Here is a 19,050-nt window from a genome sequence, read left to right as displayed (position 1 = left end):
ATTTCGCCCAGGCCGGTTCTGGCGTTGGTGCGGCTTTGCCACCCGCCCGAGGCCGCTAACTGACGCGAAGCCGCGCCTAGAGACCCCATCTCCAGGACCGTTCCCCACTCCCATCGAACAGCGCTCTGCGCGGACGCCGTCAGAGTACGCTTTAGAGCCACTGCAGTGTACGGCCGGCTAGGAATCATTTGAAAGGGCGCAGAGTTATGGACTTGTGTGTCTGCCTCGTGTTGCCGGTTTGGAAGGAAGCAGCGTGACGACGACGCGCCTGCATAGAGTGACGTACGCCTTGTGCCGGCGTCCGCTGGGTCCCTTTCGCGCTCAGCCCGCGTTTCAGCGCTGTGAGCATTCGCCGGGCGTCCCAGTCGGCCGCTCGTAGACTCCGCAGACATGGCTCCGCGCCGCAGTTGGTGCAAGCTCTGCCAGGACGATTACAAAACTGGAGATGCGATCATTAAGTGTAGGTTCACCCGCTGCGTGTGTTTGACGCCGCTCAGGCACCAGCTGCCCGAAATCGTACCACCGGGAGTGTCTGGAGCACGATATCGCCACCGGCGGTGCCCACAACGCCGAAGTTGTCAACGGCCAGTACGACTTCAGCACGTTCCAGTGCGAGAACTGCCTGCGCTACGAGGACGAAAACGTCATCGAAAATGACGAGCGCTGTAAGCTGTGCAAGGAGAAGAACCGCGATGACCGCGACGTGCTGCTCCTGTGCGACGGCTGCCCCAACAGCTACCACATCAGCTGCCTGCAGCTGGTCGCGGAGCCGGACGGCGACCAGTGGTTTTGCCCTATGTGCAAACCCGAGGACTTCCAGGTGGTGACGTTCCGCAGGAAGCAGAACCCCCTGGCGGAGTCCGGCGACCACGTCAACTCCTCCATCTGCTACGTGTGCCAGCGCCACGGCAAGCTGCTGGGCTGCGACTTCTGCAGCAACTCCTTCCACCACGGCTGCTTGCCCGAGTTCGATGTGGGCACGATCGGCGACGTGTGGGAGTGCCCCTGCTGCAAGGGCCAGGACCCCTTCATCAACCAGATGCACAAGCGCTGGACCGTGCAGCAGATCGACAAGAACCTGAAGGAGCGGCGACGGTGCATCCAGCTGTGGAAGGCCAAAATCACCAAGTATCGCAACCGCTTCCTGCTCGCGCACCGGGATGAGCTCGGGCCGTTTGTGACCGACAAGTGCATGGAGGTCCTCACCCGCAACCTGATGGACGAGGGCTCCTCCGCCCGCAGGCGCCTCATCAACTGCGGCCGCAGCATCGACGACATCCTCGAGTACTTCGAGGAGGAGGGCATGATCGAGGCGGAGAAGTTCATCGCGAAGGCGCACAAGAGCTCCTTCTACCCGAGCGGGCGGCGGATCGATGGGCGCCCCCTCCGCACGGGCGTGCAGCTCAAGCCTCACCAGGAGTTCGGCGTCGACTGGCTGTTGAAGTCGTTCCTCACTGGCGGCGCCATTTTGTCCGACGAGATGGGGCTGGGAAAGACCATCCAGACGCTCTGTTTTCTGTCGTACCTGAAGATGATGAAGATCGAGGGGCCGCACCTGATCGTCGTGCCCCTGTCCACGGTGGGAAACTGGCTGCGTGAGGTGCACCGTTTCACGCCGCACCTGACCTCCATCAAGATTTGCGGGTCCCGCACGGAGCGCCTGCACGCCATGGAAGACCGGCTGGCCTACAAAGGTCTATACGACTTGTACATTACCACCTACGAGACCGTCAAGAGCGAGGAGGAGTTCTTCGTGGAGACCATTCCGCGTTGGCAGTGCCTGATCCTCGACGAGGCGCACCGTATCAAGAACCAGTCGGGCGCCGCGCGTCACTCGATGGACCGTATCCTGGCGAACATGCGCCTGCTCCTGACGGGCACGCCCCTGCAGAACAACGCGTTGGAGCTGTTCACGCTGATCAACTTCATGTTCCCCGACATCTTCAAGGACACCGTGATGATGGATGAGGCGCTGCGCAACCAGCCCAAGAGGTTCGGCCGCAGCCTGCCGATGTCGCAGGCGGCCAGTGCTGCGGCGGCGGCGAACGCGTCGTTCAAGAAGGAGGAGCTGGAGGCCATCAAGACGCTGCTGAGCCGGGTCATGTTGCGGCGTCTGAAGGAGGAGGCCATCACGCTGCAGCCGAAGGTCTTCCACGACGTCTGGCTCCCGCTGAGCAGCGAGTCGCTCCGCTGGTACCGCACGTTGATGAGCGTCCGCTATTTGATGAAGGAGCAGATGAGCGTGAAGAAGTTGCTTGGTATGGTCATCAAGATGCGCATCGTGTGCGGGCACCCTCGCGGCATCGTCAGCAGGTTCCACCAGACGGAGAAGCTGTTCGACTTCTTCAAGCAGGAGTCGTTGCCGATACAGAACCAGGTGGAGGCGGATGCGGGGCGCTTGCGTGAGCTGCGCGACAAGGAGCACCGTGACGCCAGTGCCAAGCTCACGTTCCTGGACAAGCTGCTGTGCCAGCTGCATTACGAAAACTGCGAGTTCGTGCCCGGGTACCAGGACCAGTACAACGCCCACCTGAAGGAACTTGAGACCATCAAGGAGCACAAGCTGAAGTTGCACAAAAAGATGAAGGGCGTGGCATCGCAGGAGCCCTTCGTTATTGAGAGCCACGAGTTTTTGGTGCGCAATCCCGCACCCACTGCGCGGAATCCGCGGTTCATGGTTGACGGCATGTACGAGTCCCCTGTGTCCACCGAGTCGCCGTACAAGCGCGAGACCCTCAACTTATCGCTCTCCGGGAAGAAGCAGGCGGCGGCAGGCGGGAACAATGCGAAAACGGAGCAAAATGCCAATGCCGCACACAAGCGGGGGCGTATCCTAGAGGAGGACGATGTAATGATGAACGGTACCGGCCCGGCCGCCGACGGTGGACAGGGCTCTGCCGAGGTGGTGGACGGCACGCACGTTAAATCGGAGGATGGTCCCATCACCAACGGGGTCGCGCCGGGTGCGTGGGATGTGAAGTCGGAAAACATGGAAACTAACGTGAAAAATGGAGCTGATTATCTAGTAAAACAGGAAAATGCGGATGATATACGAATGAGTGAGAACGAAGTCCGTGTCAAGGAAGAAGCAGCTGGTGTAGTATTAAAACGTGAGGGCAGTGATGCCAAAGTAAAGAAAACTTCAGGGAAGAAAGTGAAGTCTGCGAATGCAGCAACTAAGGGCGCCAATATGGCAGCCGATGCGGACCCCGCAGCCTCCCAGTCGGAGGTGTCCAAAGATCCTATGATGCACAAGGTGCTCGTTTTCACCCAGTTCCAGTTGGTGCTCGACGAGCTGGAGACCTATTGCAACTGCCGCGGGTGGAAGTACATGCGTCTGGATGGTTCCACAAACAAGCTCATTCGTGAGTTGGACATCAGGGAGTTCAACTCGCCGTCGAGCCCCTATTTCATATACCTGATTAGCACGCGTGCGGGCGGTCTCGGTATCAACCTCACGGCTGCCAACCACGTGATTCTGTTCGACGAGGACTGGAACCCCTTTATTGACTTGCAGGCCATCGACCGTGCCCACCGCATCGGGCAAAAGCGCAGCGTGCACATCTGGAAATTGATCTCGGAGTGGACGGTTGAGGAGCGCATGGCGCTGTGCCGTGAGAAGAAGCTCCACTTGGACAAGATGCTGATCAACTCCAACCGCCAGGCCATGGACTACGAGGAGGCGGCGGAGGCGCCGATAGTGTCGCTCACCCCGGCCGCGATCCTGAAGATGATGATGCACGGCAACAACGCGCTTAAGCTCACGGATTGTGAGGATATCACTGAGTGGTACCTGGACGACATTATTGCGCGTGGCCGCAAGACGCCGCCGGAGGGTCTGGATGACTCCGTCGAGATCGACGAGACCGAGGATGTCTCCCTGTTGCAGGAGGAAGTTGACCCCAACATGGTGAATGTGAGTGACGTCATGAAAGAGGAGGACGCAGCGGAATCGGACAATGCCAGCATGTCGTGTGAGGTCGCAGAGGAGGTTCCCACCATCCTGGAAGGCGCCGACCTCCGCGTGTCAGACATGCTGGACCACAAGCAAGTGAAGAAGCTCCTAAGCACCGCCAAGGATAAAGCCGAGTTGCTGCGCAAGCTCGAAAGCGGTGGTTTGCTCTGGCGGTCCGGTCGTGAACGTCGCCGCCCTTCGTCAATGTACGTGCCCGAAGGATTCCGGAAGAGGGCCGAGACCCGAAGCATACGTCACGAGTGCCGATGCTTCTGCTGCGGCTACGCCAAAAACCACAAGGCGCACTACAAGGACAAGGACGGCGTAACCGTCGAGCTCGATTATGGGCCGCTTGTGCAGTGCTTCCGCTGCCCCAAGAGCTACCACAAGGTCTGTGAGAGCCTGGTGGAGCCCAAGAAAACGTGGACCTGCCGGTGGCACGAGTGCTGCCTGTGCTTCCGCAAGAGCTCGCAGTGTGACAACATGCTTATCCACTGCTCCAACTGCCCAACGGCCTTCTGCTACGATTGCTTCCCTCCGGACTACACCCGGCACTACGTGGGCGAGGATTACTACTACGCCCTGACGCAGCGTGGGTTGAACGCCAACGCTTCTAACTGGATCTTCTTCCTGTGTTCGAAGTGCAAAATTCTCCAGGAGAAGGATCGCAGGAAGAAGATGACGAAGGAGGAGCGTGAGCAGCAGCAGAAGCAGCAACGTGAGTTGCGTAAGCAGCTGGCTTCCAGCGATGTCGTCGACGACAAGGAGAGCAGGAAGCGCCGCAGAGAGGATCGTATAGTGTTCTTGGACAACTTCCGCTCGCTGGAAACGCAATACGAGAACAGGATAAGGACTGCGTACGAGCGCCTGTGCCCGCCTAACCTCATCGAGGAGGTGACCAAGCGGATCGAGGCCGCCCGCGCCAAGCGCGACTCGGACGAAGCGGCTGGCATCATCCGCTTGAAACGTGAGGTGAACTTTTTGTCGGTGCGTTTGCCGTACCGAATTCTGCAGCTCTGTGATAACTGCAAGCTTCCGCTGCACAATTCGGTCCGGTATCCTACTGAGTGCCCGTTCCCCAAAGAGATTGTCAAGCTGGAGGTAACGGTGCCGAGTGAAGGTCAAACCGGCCTATCGCAAACTTCGGACGATGGGACGGTAACGGGCGGGGAGTCACAGTCCGGAGCTCCGGGCAAGGTAGTGAAAAAGACCGCCTGCGCCAAGTGTCTGCTCGCCTTCACCGGCAAGCTTTCCCACACCCGCCGCAGTTGCGATCTTTTGACCGAGGAGGAAATGCAGGATTATGAGGATCGCCGCAAGCGTGTGACCGCCGCAGTTGAGATGTTGGAGAGTCTGGGAGCGGAGGGGCCCAACGAGATTGATTATGCCGCCATCCCGCACGCCCGCCTGAAGGCCATCTACACGACCGCGCTGGAAGACATGGACAAGATCGTGTTGGACTGCTTCTCCAAGTGCGGGGTGGAGCTGGTGCCTGCCTTATCGAGCTCAACACTTGCGTCCGCGGTCAGTCCCCCATCGCCTGGCGTTGCGCCGGTAGGCAACAAGTCGGCGGCGGGTGGCACCGGCAGCGAAAGTTCGTTTGGGCAAAGTAACGCGAGCATCCCTAATTCGCCGCGGTTGAAGCAATCCCTGCCACAACCGTCGGCCGAGTCCGCGAAGAAGAGGGTAGCCTCAGGCGGCGCTGAGTTCCCGGCGCGCATGTCGTCACCGTCGACCACTTCGCTGGAGGGGTACGTCGGCAGCCCAACCGTGATTAGCAACAGGAGCTCGCATAGCATTCCGCCCCTCAGCCTGGGAGGCCTGTCCCCGGCGGACAGCCTGAACATTGCGATCCCGAAGGTAAAGCATGCGTCATCACATGACGCCACAACAGCGCCGCCCACATCGAGTAGCGCGGACTCCAGCAGGGCGCCCAGCGGCGACCCTGCACTGTCGATCATGGCAACCACCCATATCCCCAAGAAGTCCTCGCCGCAGAGCGATGGCGACATCCGCGAATACTTTGCCGAGCGGAGGTAGTGTCACTCAACAATCAATCGTGTAGTCTGAATAATGGTTGCAACGCCCTTTCTGATTAACCTACATGTGGGTGCACATCACTGTTTGCTGCCGTTCATGTTTCACGTCATGGTAGTGTCTGCGTTGCATCTTGATTATGGATACGCATGCCGCAGGGGGCCCCCTCATGCGGCGGAGCCAACTCGTAGCAAAACAAAACAACGTGTTATGCATTGAGGTGATGCTAAACTTTACTACATTACATCGGTTCAATTGGCGATAAGCACAGCTCACAGACGCTTGAAGATGTTGACGTAACCGTACGAGTTGAAAAACAGCTTGAAGCCGCTGGACGACTCGCTTTCGTGAATCTTGACGTTCTGGTACACCGGACCGAACGAGTGCACACAGGCAATGGTTTTGGCGAAAATAGCTTCCAAGTAAGCGAATAGCGGGAAGTTCGCGGAAGCAGAGCCGAAGCTGGCAAGCATCCAGACCCTCAGGTCAGATATTTTTTCCTTCACTGCCATAACGGCATCATGCGCGCTTATGCGATGGGAATCTGAGTTGACACCGTGTTCGTCGAACGTGATAACGACCTTGGAGCTGTTCTTTTCCAAGAATTTCTGGACGAGTTCAGCTATCCTGTCCTTGTCCCAAGTCGGCGTGTCCATCTGCATGTCTGGTTCATCTAAGATGGTGCACTGCATCTTGTACTTGTTGCAAATGGTCTGCATTTCGGAAACGCGGCTGTCTCCCTCGCCGCTGTAGTTACCCTTGGACAGCACCAGTGCGTGAACGTCGACTGAAGAATATTGCTGGCGGAAGTCTCCCAGCATCTCCAAGGTGGGCGAAAAGTAGTACGCCTCATCGTTCGGGTGCGTCAAGACGAAGGAAACAACATGGGGACCGTTGCCCTCTAACCCATATATCATCCAGGGGACCAACTGTAATCTCTTCTTGTTCAGATAGAAACGTACTCCATAGTAAACAACCAGAATGAACAGACAAATAAGTGGTGGTCCCCAGTATTCCGACTGCATTTTTAAACTAAAAATACTACAAATACAACTGCAAACAAATATTAAAGGTACTTATCCTCCAACGCGTCACTTGCGCATGCCAATTTTGGCAACGAAGGAATACAACCTTTTACAAAAAATTTAACACGACGGCGGAGACGCAACCCTCGCTATCGTCTACAGAACGCAAAAGCAGAACGCCAACTTGATACGCGGTACAATGGGGCGATACTGGCAAGCGCGCGAAGGTGTTGTAGACGTCGCCGGATAAGTCACATGTACACCAAAATTGTCGCACATTTCTGCAACTAAATGCTGTATGAGTAATGCTGGTATAACAATATAAGGTTATGCGTGTAGTTTGTATGCACTACTCGTTGTGGAAGGCTCGATGCTGTCGCACGGCATGAACTCCGCCCTTGCCGCCGTTACATTCGCGCATTCACTGAGCACGCTTGCATAAATATAATACGCTATTGTCACGTTTACTTATCTGCCGTCGGCTGCAGTAGGAATCGAAAACACACAGGCAAATTTCGCGCATGCGTCGTCACGTATGTTTCGGGTGTCTGGTCGTATCCGACATCACAGTGCCACCCTCGTACGTTCAATAGAGCTTACCGTGAGAGTTCAATGCGCCGACTGATTCTTTAGTGAATCGTCTGGAAGCTGCCCGGTACGCGAGAGATCGTCGAATATCTTTGTCTTGTAGCATTGATCGATCTGTTGGTTGCAGTAGTGTCTTATCTCGCAGCTATGACACCACAAACATATGGGCTTCGTTAGCTGAACATCCAATCGTCATACCTGTTGCGCTGCGCTGTAGGCAGGCTATTTGGAACATGTGGCTCCCAAGGTACCAAACTTGTCCAGCGCGCTGGTGTCAGCTCCGTATGGCGCTTGTGGATCTCCCAACATGACTTACCTTCTGCCGCTGTGATTTGCAATGGCTGCCACTTGGGTGTACTAAAAACTTGTATGGATCCACAAAACCTGAAACATTTGTGTGGATATGACCGGATAAATCCATAGCAAATACAGGATCGTCCTCTGCCCCATCCAATAAACTTTTAAATGTTGACAAATCAGGATAGTTACATACCGTCGTTTTTATAGTGTGTCGAAAGAGTTTGTGTAACTATATGAGCCAAATAACGACCACAGATACAAATACCACCTCCATTGGCTTTTGTGCACTCGCATGTTCCGGATGACATCCAACGGCGAAAAGCGTATAAGACTGGGGCTGACAAACAGGGAACGCACAACAGCAAGAGGAGCAAAGTATTTGCTCAAAATGTCGTATGTATGTAGATGCCACACAGTTAGTCCTGCCACCCTTCCCTTCATGTTGACTACCGCCTTGTGTACACTGATGTGGTTGGGGTGGCCGGATGCGCCTTGGCGGTCGAAGGTGAAAATGACGGCGACGCGGCGCTCCTTCACGAACGCCTCGATGCGCTCGGCGACCTTCTCGACGTCCCACGCGGCGGGGCCGTCCCGCCACTCACTCTCGTCAACCACACTACAGTTCATCCTGTACTTACGGCACAGCGCATACAGCTCCGCAGTGCGCACGTCTCCGAGACCCGCAAAGTCACCTGATGCGTATGCACGTTTATGGCATTCATAACGCAACTCACCCTTAGTCAGCGAAAGCAACTCCACACGCACCCTTCCCTCCACGATTAACGGGGTCCCGCTTAGCACCTCCAGCAACGGAGTCAAAAACATGCTCTCGTCGTCAGGATGCGCCGTCACAAAGGCAATGCTTCTGTCTGCTTCATTTTGCTTGGGGAAATTAGCTAGAAGCTCCTTCGTAAAGCCTTTGTTGATGTGCGATATCCACGGCTTTAGAGTCACCGCGGCGAATACAAGAATCCATTTTAACCAGCCCCTCATCTTTAGCACAGGGAATATATAGGTGACGTGTCTGAATGGTTATGCAAGTGGCTTGGGAATACCTGAAAGCAGGATTCGTCTAACGACTCCTCGTTAGACAAACCCAGTCAACGAGCTGTTTAAACACTAACAACATCTCATCGAGCGTATTGTAGCATATATTCAATGTGATAGTCTTTTCCGATCCGCAACTAATTCTAAAAATGGGTTATCGCTGCCAGCTACTGTGCGATCTCCTCAAAGCCTCGACGTACACATTACGGACAGGAATCCCAAGCTGTTGCGTATTCAGTCATAATTTATAATGCATCTTAATGGATGTGCAGCGATAAACTGGCACTTTGGCGTCTATTGGCATAATGTTATTCGTGTGATCAGTGCGATGGTAGACACATTACGAATGTAAGTGCAGTTCCACGTGTATTGTATTACTATTGCATAAGTGTGTGATCACGTTAAATGTCGGCACCTATGTACCGTTTCAACGGTCCACATGTAAACACGTTAATGTCGTCTACTGACCCCTGCCGTCATTCGGTTCAAAGCATGGACTAGTTTGCCGATGTGCGTATCTTTACAATATGTGATTAACATAAATGTAATGCCACACTTTGAAAGGCGTTGTTCGTGTGCTTTTTACCCCAATGTCTACATATTCAGACCTTAATACATATTTAGCCTTCGCACATTTGGCATCTAGCCCTGTCAAATCGCAATTCTACGGGTTTTAGCATTGTATATACAAATGTAAACGAATATGTGGTACAGTTGTACTCCGACTGTAACCTTAAATGCATGTGTGTGATTACCTTCTGAGACACCTTTTCCGTTTACGGCTGTAAATGTGCAGTTCAAAAATGTTGCCACATCCTAACTATGATCAGCATGATTCTCTACTCGCTGTCCCATTTTGGAGCGTTTCGTGCATTTCTTTTATTCAGTTCCGCTGCAGGACAGATTAAGTGATAGGGTCTACATCAGCTGACGCACAACTGTTGCATTCTAGAGCTGAATATACGCGTCTCAATAGTGTTTATGGTTTGTTGTGTTGATTCAAATCTTATCGGGAAGCTTCCGCAAAAATGCGAACCACAGGCCAATGCTGCATACTGAGGCGGTCATTCATTTTAGGGCAAATTCCGTGTCGCGCTGCATTTAAACTTTTTGTGACGTATATACATGACTAGAAGCCGGAGTCGGGTACATCATGCAAACACTATGCCACTGAGGTGGCCTACAACAATTTACGGTCGCCGGAGTCGGTTCTATTCTGCATGGTTATTATACCCTTTAATGGTAATTAATCATTTTGTTGTATTAAAGGTAAAGTTAATTGTAAACGAAACCACTAGATGTCGATGCTCACTGGCGAGTTTTATCGCAGCTCGATAACATGCCATTCTACATGAGTCACTAACAAGCAGAATGATTGGTCTCATAATATTAACCAATGGCGGCAATGTGGCATTACGACCGTTTCCGGGTCACGCGAATGGGGTTCCTAGTGTCACTCAAATAAACGGCATGTTTACGCATTGCAAACCTTTGCTGTTAACATGTCAGACAATGACGCCAAAAACGATAACACCTGCCAACTAGAAGACCTCTCACACGAATTGTAACATGAACAACTGGAACTATGAGTGTATAGCGCTAAATCGCTTCAAAATGGTTGCGGTAAACCAAAGATGTTCTTTTTAGATTAATGCCGATAACGGCTGTTGGTTCACGTTACCGGCATCGAAATTACAACATTCGCCAGATCACAAAACACTGCATAGTGTCAATTCGTTAAGGAATCGCACCAGGCAGCTGCGAGTGGAATTCGACGAACCTCGGTAAGACTCAAGGTCACAGCTCGAGGTTAATTTGTAGACATCTCGACAACCTGGTAATTATACGCAGTTTTTCATAAAAGGACGTTTTATGTGTTCTGTCGGCTGCGTCGCGTCACGGAGCGGAGTGCGGCGCTGCAGCCTGCGAGGACATCCTCACAACAACCCATCGCGCTACACATCGAACTTCCCCGCCGACCAGAACAATAATCGGCCACCAGGAGTCCTCGAAGCTTTCTGAAATAGAGGCTTGTAGAGGGGACATCAACGATAGCCCGTCCAGGCTCTTCTATTCTGCACATACCTCCTGAAACATGGTAATGCCTGCGCGATTTCGTAGTATGACGTGGTAGAGTGCTTTGGTTTCATGATTTGTGGCTATATAAATGGTGTATTGGTAGTATATATGCGTCGTTGTATTTTTGGAGCCGGTGAACTGTGCCTTTGGACGTTTGCGAACGGAGGACAAATATCCGTTACCAGTTCGTTCTACACTCTAGAGTTCTCCGTTGTCGTTTGTGTATCTATGTTTAGTATGCACGAGCCGCGTCGTGAGTGGATTAATCGTATGTCAGGGTGATATCGAGAGCTATAACGGAGGCGCCGTTGTCGCCATGGTCGGCAACGGATGCGTGGCCATCGCATGTGACAAGCGTCTGGGGTTGAACGGACAGCATACTATCAGCTCTAACTTCCCTAAGGCCTTCAAGATCACGGATTCCACCTACTTTGCCGCCTGCGGGCTCGCTACCGACGTTCAGACACTGTGGGTTGAAGCAGCCTCATCTTAATATTCTTTGCAGTAAGGGAGAAATCGAGTTCAAGGCCAACATGTACGAGCTGAACTGCATGAAAAAGATGGAGGTTAAAACGCTCGCTCACATGGTGGGATCGTTGCTGTACTCGCGGCGATTCGGACCGTGGTTCGTCTCCAGCATCATTGCCGGGCTCGACAAGCACAACGCGCCAAAGCTCTACTGCTTTGACCTCATCGGAGCGCCCTGCAATGCGGACGACTTTGTGGTGGTAGGCACGTGTTCGGAGCAGCTGTACGGTATCTGCGAGTCCCTCTACCGACCCAACATGGATCCGCCGGAGCTCTTCGAAACTATTTCGCAGTGCCTCATGGCCGCCATCGATCGCGACTGCCTCTCCGGTTGGGGAGCAGAGGTGCACCTCATAACTCCGGAGAAGATCACCGTCTCTACGCTGAAGACCAGGATGGACTGACGATCTTCATCGGGTTGGGTGCAGATGTCACACGCAGGGTGGAACTATGCGGAGTATGCAAGCAATACAGGATTGGCCATTAAACTAAGGCTGTTGTGGGACATCTTTCAAGTGTCCATTCAAATAGAACAGTCTTGTGGCTTCAGTGCTGGCGCATAACATCATCACTGCATTAGTTACCTCCGGCAGATATCGGGCTCTGGTATATTTATTGCGGCTGGCCGCTACAAACTAGTGGCATAGGGTGGCGACCCTGCACAGTCGGTCATGGCAACCACCCATATCCCCAAGAAGTCCTCGCCGCAGAGCGATGGCGACATCCGCGAATACTTTGCCGAGCGGAGGTAGTGTCACTCAACAATCAATCGTGTAGTCTGAGTAATGGTTGCAACGCCCTTTCTGATTAACCTACATGTGGGTGCACATCACTGTTTGCTGCCGTTCATGCTTCACGTCATGGTAGTGTCTGCGTTGCATCTCGATTATGGATACGCATGCCGCAGGGGCCCCCTCATGCGGCGGAGCCAACTCGTAGCAAAACAAAACAACGTGTTATGCATTGAGGCGATGCTTAATTTTAGCATATTACATCGGTTTTAATAGCGATGAGCACAGCTCATAGACAAAGGTACGAGTTGGCGTAACTGTACGAGCTGAAGAAAGTGTGGAAAGGCGTTTTCCATGTCCAGCTGCTGACGTGTAACCTCGAGTTCCTATTTGTACTGCTGAATGTGAACGTGGTTGCGCTGGGGCGAGCGACCGTAGCGCGCGTAAGGGCAAACGGCGCGGAGTATGTCGTCAGTACACCGTAGGTCCGAAGCGCCCAGATCCTCAGATCGGGCATTTTCTCCTTCAACGAGTTAACGGCATGGAATGTGCTGATGTGGTTGGGATCTGAGTCCGCACCGTACTGGTCGAATGTGATGACGACCTGCGATTCGTGTTGCTTCAAGAAATCTTCCACTTGGGTCGCTATTTGCTCAGTGTCCCAGAACTGTGGCCCCTCTTGTGTGTAGGGTTCATCCATGATCGTGCATAGCACGTTGTACATGTTGCACACAGCCTCCATTTCGAAGGTTCGCTCGTCTCCCCTGCCGACGTACTTACCCTTGCTCAGTACCAATAGGCGAATTTTGAGCTCATGCTGTGCTACGTAAGGGGAGCGCGTTAGCACCTCAAACGTAGGGGTGAAGAAATACGTTTCATCGGTCGGATGTGCCAATACGAACGTTACAGTCGGTACACCGTCGCCGTCAAACTCCGACAACAATTGCTGAACAAATAAGCGATTGACACGAACCAGCCATAGCTTCATTGCGATAGTATATATAACCAGTAAAACAAAAAAAAGTGGAGGTACCCAGAAGTGTTCTTCCCCCATTGCAAAACTAAAATACTAAAAAATACATATACAAGCAAGCATTAAAAACCAAACAAATCCTTCAGCGCATCATAGGCGCATGCCAATTTCGGCAACGAAGGAACACAACATCTTACAAAAATAATTGAAGCGTCTTTGAGAACGTTACGCACCTACCATCTGCGCGGCGGAGTTACCTCCGCACAAGAGATGCGCGGCACAATGGGGTGGGAGCCAGTGACGTGCGTGCGAATTCGCGATGGAGGTCGAATAAGCAGCTGTCTTGGCAATTTGTAGCCAATTTATGTTAGAAAATGCTGTATTTATAGTAGCGAGGTGCCTATTTTGGGTCGCGTGTGTAGTCATTAAAGGATGCACTGGAAGGCTCGATAATGTCTAATGACAGTGACTCCGTACTAATTGCTAATGCTATCGAGCATTAGCTGTGCCTATGATACCGAAATCTTAACGGCGTAGCTATCATTTCACCATACTCTTACCCGTTGCTTTAGGTATCGCTTGGCGGTGACTAGAGCGTTCATGATAATTCCGCAGCTGCATCGATGTGCTGTTTTCATGCAATTGCTTTTGCATACTACAGTATAATACTATCATTTTACGGTTTAAAGCGCCGGTAATCTTCCGATAACAAGATAAAACACAGACTTGTATCGCCTTCACGAGACACCGAGCGGTGCATCCACCGGCACTTTTCACTAATACACTGCGAATTGCAGAATCTGTGGCTAGCAAATGCGAGCCGTGCCCTTAAAAAATATATATTGAAAAATTAGGGCTATAGCGCCCAGCGTTGTACTGTCTGCTTGGCAAACGTGAATGCATGAAAAGTAGTTCCTGTTGTCCGCCAGCCAGCGTCTTTTTACGCGAACCGCTGACACCGTAGATCTCCGTTTATGGCATTCCAGCACAGCAGCGAATACCGCGATGCCACCTGAAAAATGGGCATGTCGACGTACGTCGCCATGTGGTGGACAACGCGGACGTGACTTCATTGAAATATTTGCGGGACCCGTGTTCCGTGCAGCCCCTGCAACGAGATGCGTCAGCGCATCTCGGAAAACGTTAAAATACAAACCCCATAGGGGCTAAATGTCGATGCATACCGGGTGCTTCGTGATCCACGTTGGGTAGTACGCGAAGAGTTTGCTCGGCTTCATTGAAAGAATCTCGATTATCGAACCAGGTGTATGTCCGAAAATCGGCGTGCACTTCTCGGCTTCGCAACTCTACTCAGACACGTAAACGTAAGACGACGCGTCGTCGCTATCCAGCCTCTCGTAGATATTGCTGTAGCTGTAAGGAGACCAGAAGGCCCAAAAGGTAGTATCCCACAGCCACTGGCTCCTATGAATCCGCATATTTTTGGTCACCTCAAAGGGCGAGTATAACACAACCCGATAGCCCCTGCAGACACATGCAACCAAAACGCTCACTCAACTCACCCGCCGAACGCGGCCTTCATCGTCGCCAACAATGGCAACGCATTATACACCTTTGAGTAACTGTGGAGCAACCAAATATGACACGAAGGCATCTTTGACGTTAGCTCCATGACACCCTGGTGGACAGCGATGCGAGCACGATCACCGTCCATGCCAAATTTGTCGAACGTGAAAAGATGCCTCGCCTTGTTTTCCTCCAAGAAATCGACTATGCGGTCGGCAACCACGCTTGGTTTCCAGAAGTTTGTGGCCTCGTCACCTTCCAACGGGTGATGCTCCAAGAGGCAAATCATGTTGTACTTACGACATACTCCCTGCATCTCAATGATGCGCTGTAGCGCATCGGGATTATACTTCGCTGCGGCACATGTGATGGTCGACACCCCCAACTCACCTGGCACTAGCGTCAACACTGCCAACTTGAAGCGCTTCTCCGGGTCATTCGCCCGCAACCGCAGCAACTCCATCAACGGGGTGAAAAACCTGCTCTCGTCACCCGGGTAAGAAATCACGAATGCTACTGTCGCCTCCCCGTCGTATTTGACATTTTTCATCAAGGAATCTACGACCATACGGTTGCCTTGAAAACCGACCACACGACAGGAGTAATAGGCGAAGAGGCACCCCGCAATTCCACCGAGAATTATATGTGGAACCATTCTGTATTATGAACAGTGCAGCTATTACATTGCAGAAATCAGGTGACCAGCGGCGTAAAGAATCCTACGCCATTGGTCAACTCGCGCATCTGCGATGAAATATTTGGCCGCGATAAAGGTATCCAATTAGGACGTGTGCAACGCTAAACCGAAACGCGTTTCGGTGTAAATTTGCCGGACGATGTGGCTCGCGCGACCGTGGCATCCGCTGCGGCTGGACTCTAAGCGTCAACGCCTACATTGCTTGTAGGCATGCATGCGTAAAACAATCTATAGCTTATATAAGCCGCCGGACTGCCGATCATTTTTCCGCGAGAAATAGCGGTTCGTCGCCATACTTTGGCTTGACTCGTGTTATGGCTAACGATTACTGGAAATCCGCGTCCTGTGTAGCCGCTGCTAGGGTATGACGGACACGAACGCATGAGATACAAAGATGATAACGTGCGTATGTGTATCTAAAATCCACACATTTCGACGGTGTTGCGGTAATAGCCATGTAGAATATAAATCGTATGCGGAAAGCCGCCCTGCGCCACCGTAAATAGACTTGCCGCATCCAGCCTTGCCTACCATTGAGATTCCACACACATGACGCAGTGCCGCGGTAGATGTGTATATTTCCAATGGAAATTGAGCGCTCAATGTGGCTGTTTTTGATAAGTGAGGGTCGTCCGGATCTGCATCCGGCAATTCCTGAGTGAGATTCCGGTTCCAACGCATACCTTGATTCGGAGTGTTCGCCGCGAGGCGCTTATGCTCGGCCTATTTTCTATGCGTATGTGTTGCTAGTGCATTGTATTGGCTGCGTCATGTGACGATTCGTTCGCTGCTCCGAGCTCTCGTCGCAATTCCATTGCTCTACGTCGGCATGGTCCGCATAAGGTAAGATACGCCGGCGCATCTTGTTTATTTTCGATTGGTGTTCATCACGACATTTAAAGTGTGAAGGCATATATTGCTCTCTACACATCTGGTGGTGTTTTGGTACTGACCTCAGCACAAAGCGTACCTTCCTCGCCTAGATAGGGCCCTAGGGCATCATTCGCAACATATACGATCTATGAGCTATGATTCATGTTAGATTTTTGCTTCATCAGGGTATCCTGCGCGGTTCTATAAGGTGTCACGCCATGGTCAGATAATGTCTGCCGTATCGGAGTTGTCTTTACGGATTCTTTTACAGCCTTCCTAGATTTGGCGTGCTTTTCGGCGGTTATGGATTAGGCCAGATTACGTGGCATCGCGTGGTCCAGTACCCTATTGGAGTTTTGGTTCACTGTTATGGAATAACTTGAGTCGACGTAAGGAATATGGCGTTGAACGGCCTCGCCCAAAAGGCGGCGATGAGGTCTTGTTATGATTACAATCGGCGGTACATCGGGATTTTACGGAGTCATGGCCTGCCAGCCGGTGGCTGCACCGCCGCACGGTTGTCTGTTTCCACGTGCAGGCGCGGATTGTGCAGCAATTCTCTTCCTCAACTGCACTGTCTCAAGTTCGCGGCCGCTGAAGCTATCGCCGCGCGGAGGGCGCGAATGGCTCGCTGCTTTGGTGCTTTGAGGACCGACTCTACCCCCCAGGAGCCTGCAAGCAGGCAAGAGGCTCATGTGTCGAGCCAGCACTCGCAAGCGCAAAGCGATATCGTCAAGAATGAAGCAGAGGCAAATATAGTGTTGAGGAAGCCGATACCGAAGAATTTTATCAGGGAGACTTTCTTGCCTCATCTGGAGCACAACGTGGCGTACAATGCGCACAAGTTCCCGCCTGCAGTCGTTCTGCAGATAGCCATTGCGTACTCCAAACTGCCTGCATTCATCAGGCAGCGTGCAATAGAGGACTCGCTGGTGGAAACCTTTATCGACCGCATGGTGGACTACAGCGCTGCCGACTGCGTGCAGTTGCTCAACACCAGCCTGCAGCTGCAGGGGCTGAGGAACCTGAAGGTATTCCGGGAGATCTTGAAGCGACTGCAGGACAAGCACGTGTTCGGTTCTATCACGGTTATAAACCGGCTGGGGCTGGTGCGCAACATATCGCGGATAGTGCAGCGTGCGCACGTGCTGCAGGGGGACACGGCGTCGGTTCCACTCGAGGTCGACATGCTGGACCTGGGCAAATACCAGGCGTCCATATTGAAGCCTTGGACGCTGATCACTTCAACATTGCGCTGCAAAGAGCTTAGGAAGCTGTGCAGTGACCTGGTGGATTTCGGTGGCGACGCTTTGCTGCCGCAACTGGAGTACGAGATGCAGACGTTTGACTCAAACGAGCTGTGTGACCTGCTGGGGGTGTTCGCCGAACGCGCTGAACGTGACTCGGCGAAGCTCGATTTCCCGGTTATCGCTATATTGATGCAGCGCATAATTGAGCTTAACGACCAGACGCCGCTCTCTAACAAGCTCGCGAACGTCTGCAGCCTTTGCCGGCTCGGTGTTTCGCACGAGGGCTACCTGACAATGGTCGCAGAGGAGATGCGAAATCCGCTCAAAGTCAACAACATATACCATCGGCACTTGGCTCGCGTGCTGTGGGCATTCTCGCGGTTCGGCATGCTGAACAGGGTCCTAGAGTCGCTCATGCCGCACCTGGAGCGCAACAGCCTGCACTTTGAGCCCAGCAGCATCGCTAGACTTAGCCAGGTGTATAGGGGTGAGGCTGAGGCGGGAGAGGCACCGGCGGAGTTACTGGGCAAGTTGCGAGACGTTGTGGTGCGCAACGTCTTGCACTCCCTTGGGCAGCTCAACAAAATGGCGCCGAAGCAACTGCTCTTCTTCTACACGGCTGTTTGCTATCTGCATATGCTGCCAGAACCGCTGGATTACGCGGCGTGCGTCGCTGCAAAGGCAACGGGGCTCCCGAGGTATTCGGAGTCGGCGCCGCAACCCTACGACGCGTTGCTGCGTGCCAAGGATAAAACGCGCTCTCACATATTGGAGGCGGTCTTGGCGGCGATGGAGCAGTTGGAGTCGGACTTCGATCTTTCAGAGATCCAGCGCGTGGTATCGCTAACGATGTCCCTAAAACATGCGCACTTCGTGCTGGACCACCTGCCCAGATCGTGGTCGCGCATCGTGAAGGAGCATGAAGATGAACAAATGTGACTGAATTTGTTTACTATACCGAGAGCTAATAGACGGCAGTTAATTAGGCGTAAGATGCTGTGTTCATGGGCTCAGGCCCATGAACATACACGCTGGCCACAACCATGAACTATCAGGCGCATACGACGCACAACTCTACTAAGTTGACGATTGTGGTTTTAAAATACTGTCATTAAGAATTGGGTTCGGCATCTGCCTGTCTAGCTGTGCTGTACCTCGCGATTCGTTATGCTGCATTGGGTAAAACACGAACAAATCGGAGACATTACGCAGCCTAACGGGTCGCACTGACATTCTTGTTTTAATGGACATTTCACCAGAGCCCGGCGCCAATGTCACATATACACAGCATCATCCGGGCATGTACGCCTAGATTAAAGCACACAATATCGTTTTTGCTACATTTAAGTGGCCGACGAAAAATTGCTGGGGCGTCAGCCGTTAACCGGAGGTGGTGGCGCTTTGGCCCAATGGTAATCACACCCTATATGCATACGACCG

At 52.7% G+C, this 19,050-nt stretch overlaps 7 protein-coding genes across 7 annotated transcripts; 3 read left to right on the top strand and 4 right to left on the bottom strand.

Moving 5' to 3' along the window:
* Nucleotides 1-390: 390 nt before the first annotated feature.
* BBBOND_0307040 (SNF2 family N-terminal domain containing protein, putative) lies at nucleotides 391-5,995 on the top strand (the record flags this gene model as incomplete). Its single annotated transcript, XM_012913532.1, has 2 exons — nucleotides 391-460; nucleotides 498-5,995. The coding sequence occupies 2 exons, from the start codon at nucleotides 391-393 to the stop codon at nucleotides 5,993-5,995; spliced, it is 5,568 nt and encodes a 1,855-aa protein (XP_012768986.1).
* A 269-nt stretch (nucleotides 5,996-6,264) lies between these two features.
* BBBOND_0307030 (N-ACETYLGLUCOSAMINYL-PH OSPHATIDYLINOSITOL DE-N-ACETYLASE, putative) lies at nucleotides 6,265-7,017 on the bottom strand (the record flags this gene model as incomplete). The annotated part of the gene is made up of 1 exon (XM_012913531.1): nucleotides 6,265-7,017. One exon carries the CDS (start codon nucleotides 7,015-7,017, stop codon nucleotides 6,265-6,267), a length of 753 nt encoding a protein of 250 aa, XP_012768985.1.
* Nucleotides 7,018-8,106: 1,089 nt separating this feature from the next.
* On the bottom strand, nucleotides 8,107-8,898 carry BBBOND_0307020 (N-ACETYLGLUCOSAMINYL-PH OSPHATIDYLINOSITOL DE-N-ACETYLASE, putative; the record flags this gene model as incomplete). Its single annotated transcript, XM_012913530.1, has 1 exon — nucleotides 8,107-8,898. The coding sequence occupies one exon, from the start codon at nucleotides 8,896-8,898 to the stop codon at nucleotides 8,107-8,109; it is 792 nt and encodes a 263-aa protein (XP_012768984.1).
* Nucleotides 8,899-11,347: 2,449 nt separating this feature from the next.
* BBBOND_0307010 (proteasome A-type and B-type family protein, putative) lies at nucleotides 11,348-11,963 on the top strand (the record flags this gene model as incomplete). The annotated part of the gene is made up of 2 exons (XM_012913529.1): nucleotides 11,348-11,499; nucleotides 11,537-11,963. The coding sequence occupies 2 exons, from the start codon at nucleotides 11,348-11,350 to the stop codon at nucleotides 11,961-11,963; spliced, it is 579 nt and encodes a 192-aa protein (XP_012768983.1).
* Nucleotides 11,964-12,579: 616 nt separating this feature from the next.
* On the bottom strand, nucleotides 12,580-13,344 carry BBBOND_0307000 (N-ACETYLGLUCOSAMINYL-PH OSPHATIDYLINOSITOL DE-N-ACETYLASE, putative; the record flags this gene model as incomplete). Its single annotated transcript, XM_012913528.1, has 1 exon — nucleotides 12,580-13,344. One exon carries the CDS (start codon nucleotides 13,342-13,344, stop codon nucleotides 12,580-12,582), a length of 765 nt encoding a protein of 254 aa, XP_012768982.1.
* Nucleotides 13,345-14,570: 1,226 nt separating this feature from the next.
* Nucleotides 14,571-15,445, bottom strand: BBBOND_0306990 (N-ACETYLGLUCOSAMINYL-PH OSPHATIDYLINOSITOL DE-N-ACETYLASE, putative; the record flags this gene model as incomplete). Its single annotated transcript, XM_012913527.1, has 2 exons — nucleotides 14,571-14,748; nucleotides 14,787-15,445. 2 exons carry the CDS (start codon nucleotides 15,443-15,445, stop codon nucleotides 14,571-14,573), a joined length of 837 nt encoding a protein of 278 aa, XP_012768981.1.
* A 1,313-nt stretch (nucleotides 15,446-16,758) lies between these two features.
* On the top strand, nucleotides 16,759-18,549 carry BBBOND_0306980 (hypothetical protein; the record flags this gene model as incomplete). Its single annotated transcript, XM_012913526.1, has 1 exon — nucleotides 16,759-18,549. The coding sequence occupies one exon, from the start codon at nucleotides 16,759-16,761 to the stop codon at nucleotides 18,547-18,549; it is 1,791 nt and encodes a 596-aa protein (XP_012768980.1).
* Nucleotides 18,550-19,050: the final 501 nt, after the last annotated feature.

This window comes from Babesia bigemina, assembly GCF_000981445.1.
Source record: "Babesia bigemina genome assembly Bbig001, chromosome : III".
NCBI lineage: Eukaryota > Apicomplexa > Aconoidasida > Piroplasmida > Babesiidae > Babesia > Babesia bigemina.
The sequence above is the reverse complement of the archived record's forward strand: the minus strand, read 5'-3'. Positions and strand labels throughout refer to the sequence as shown.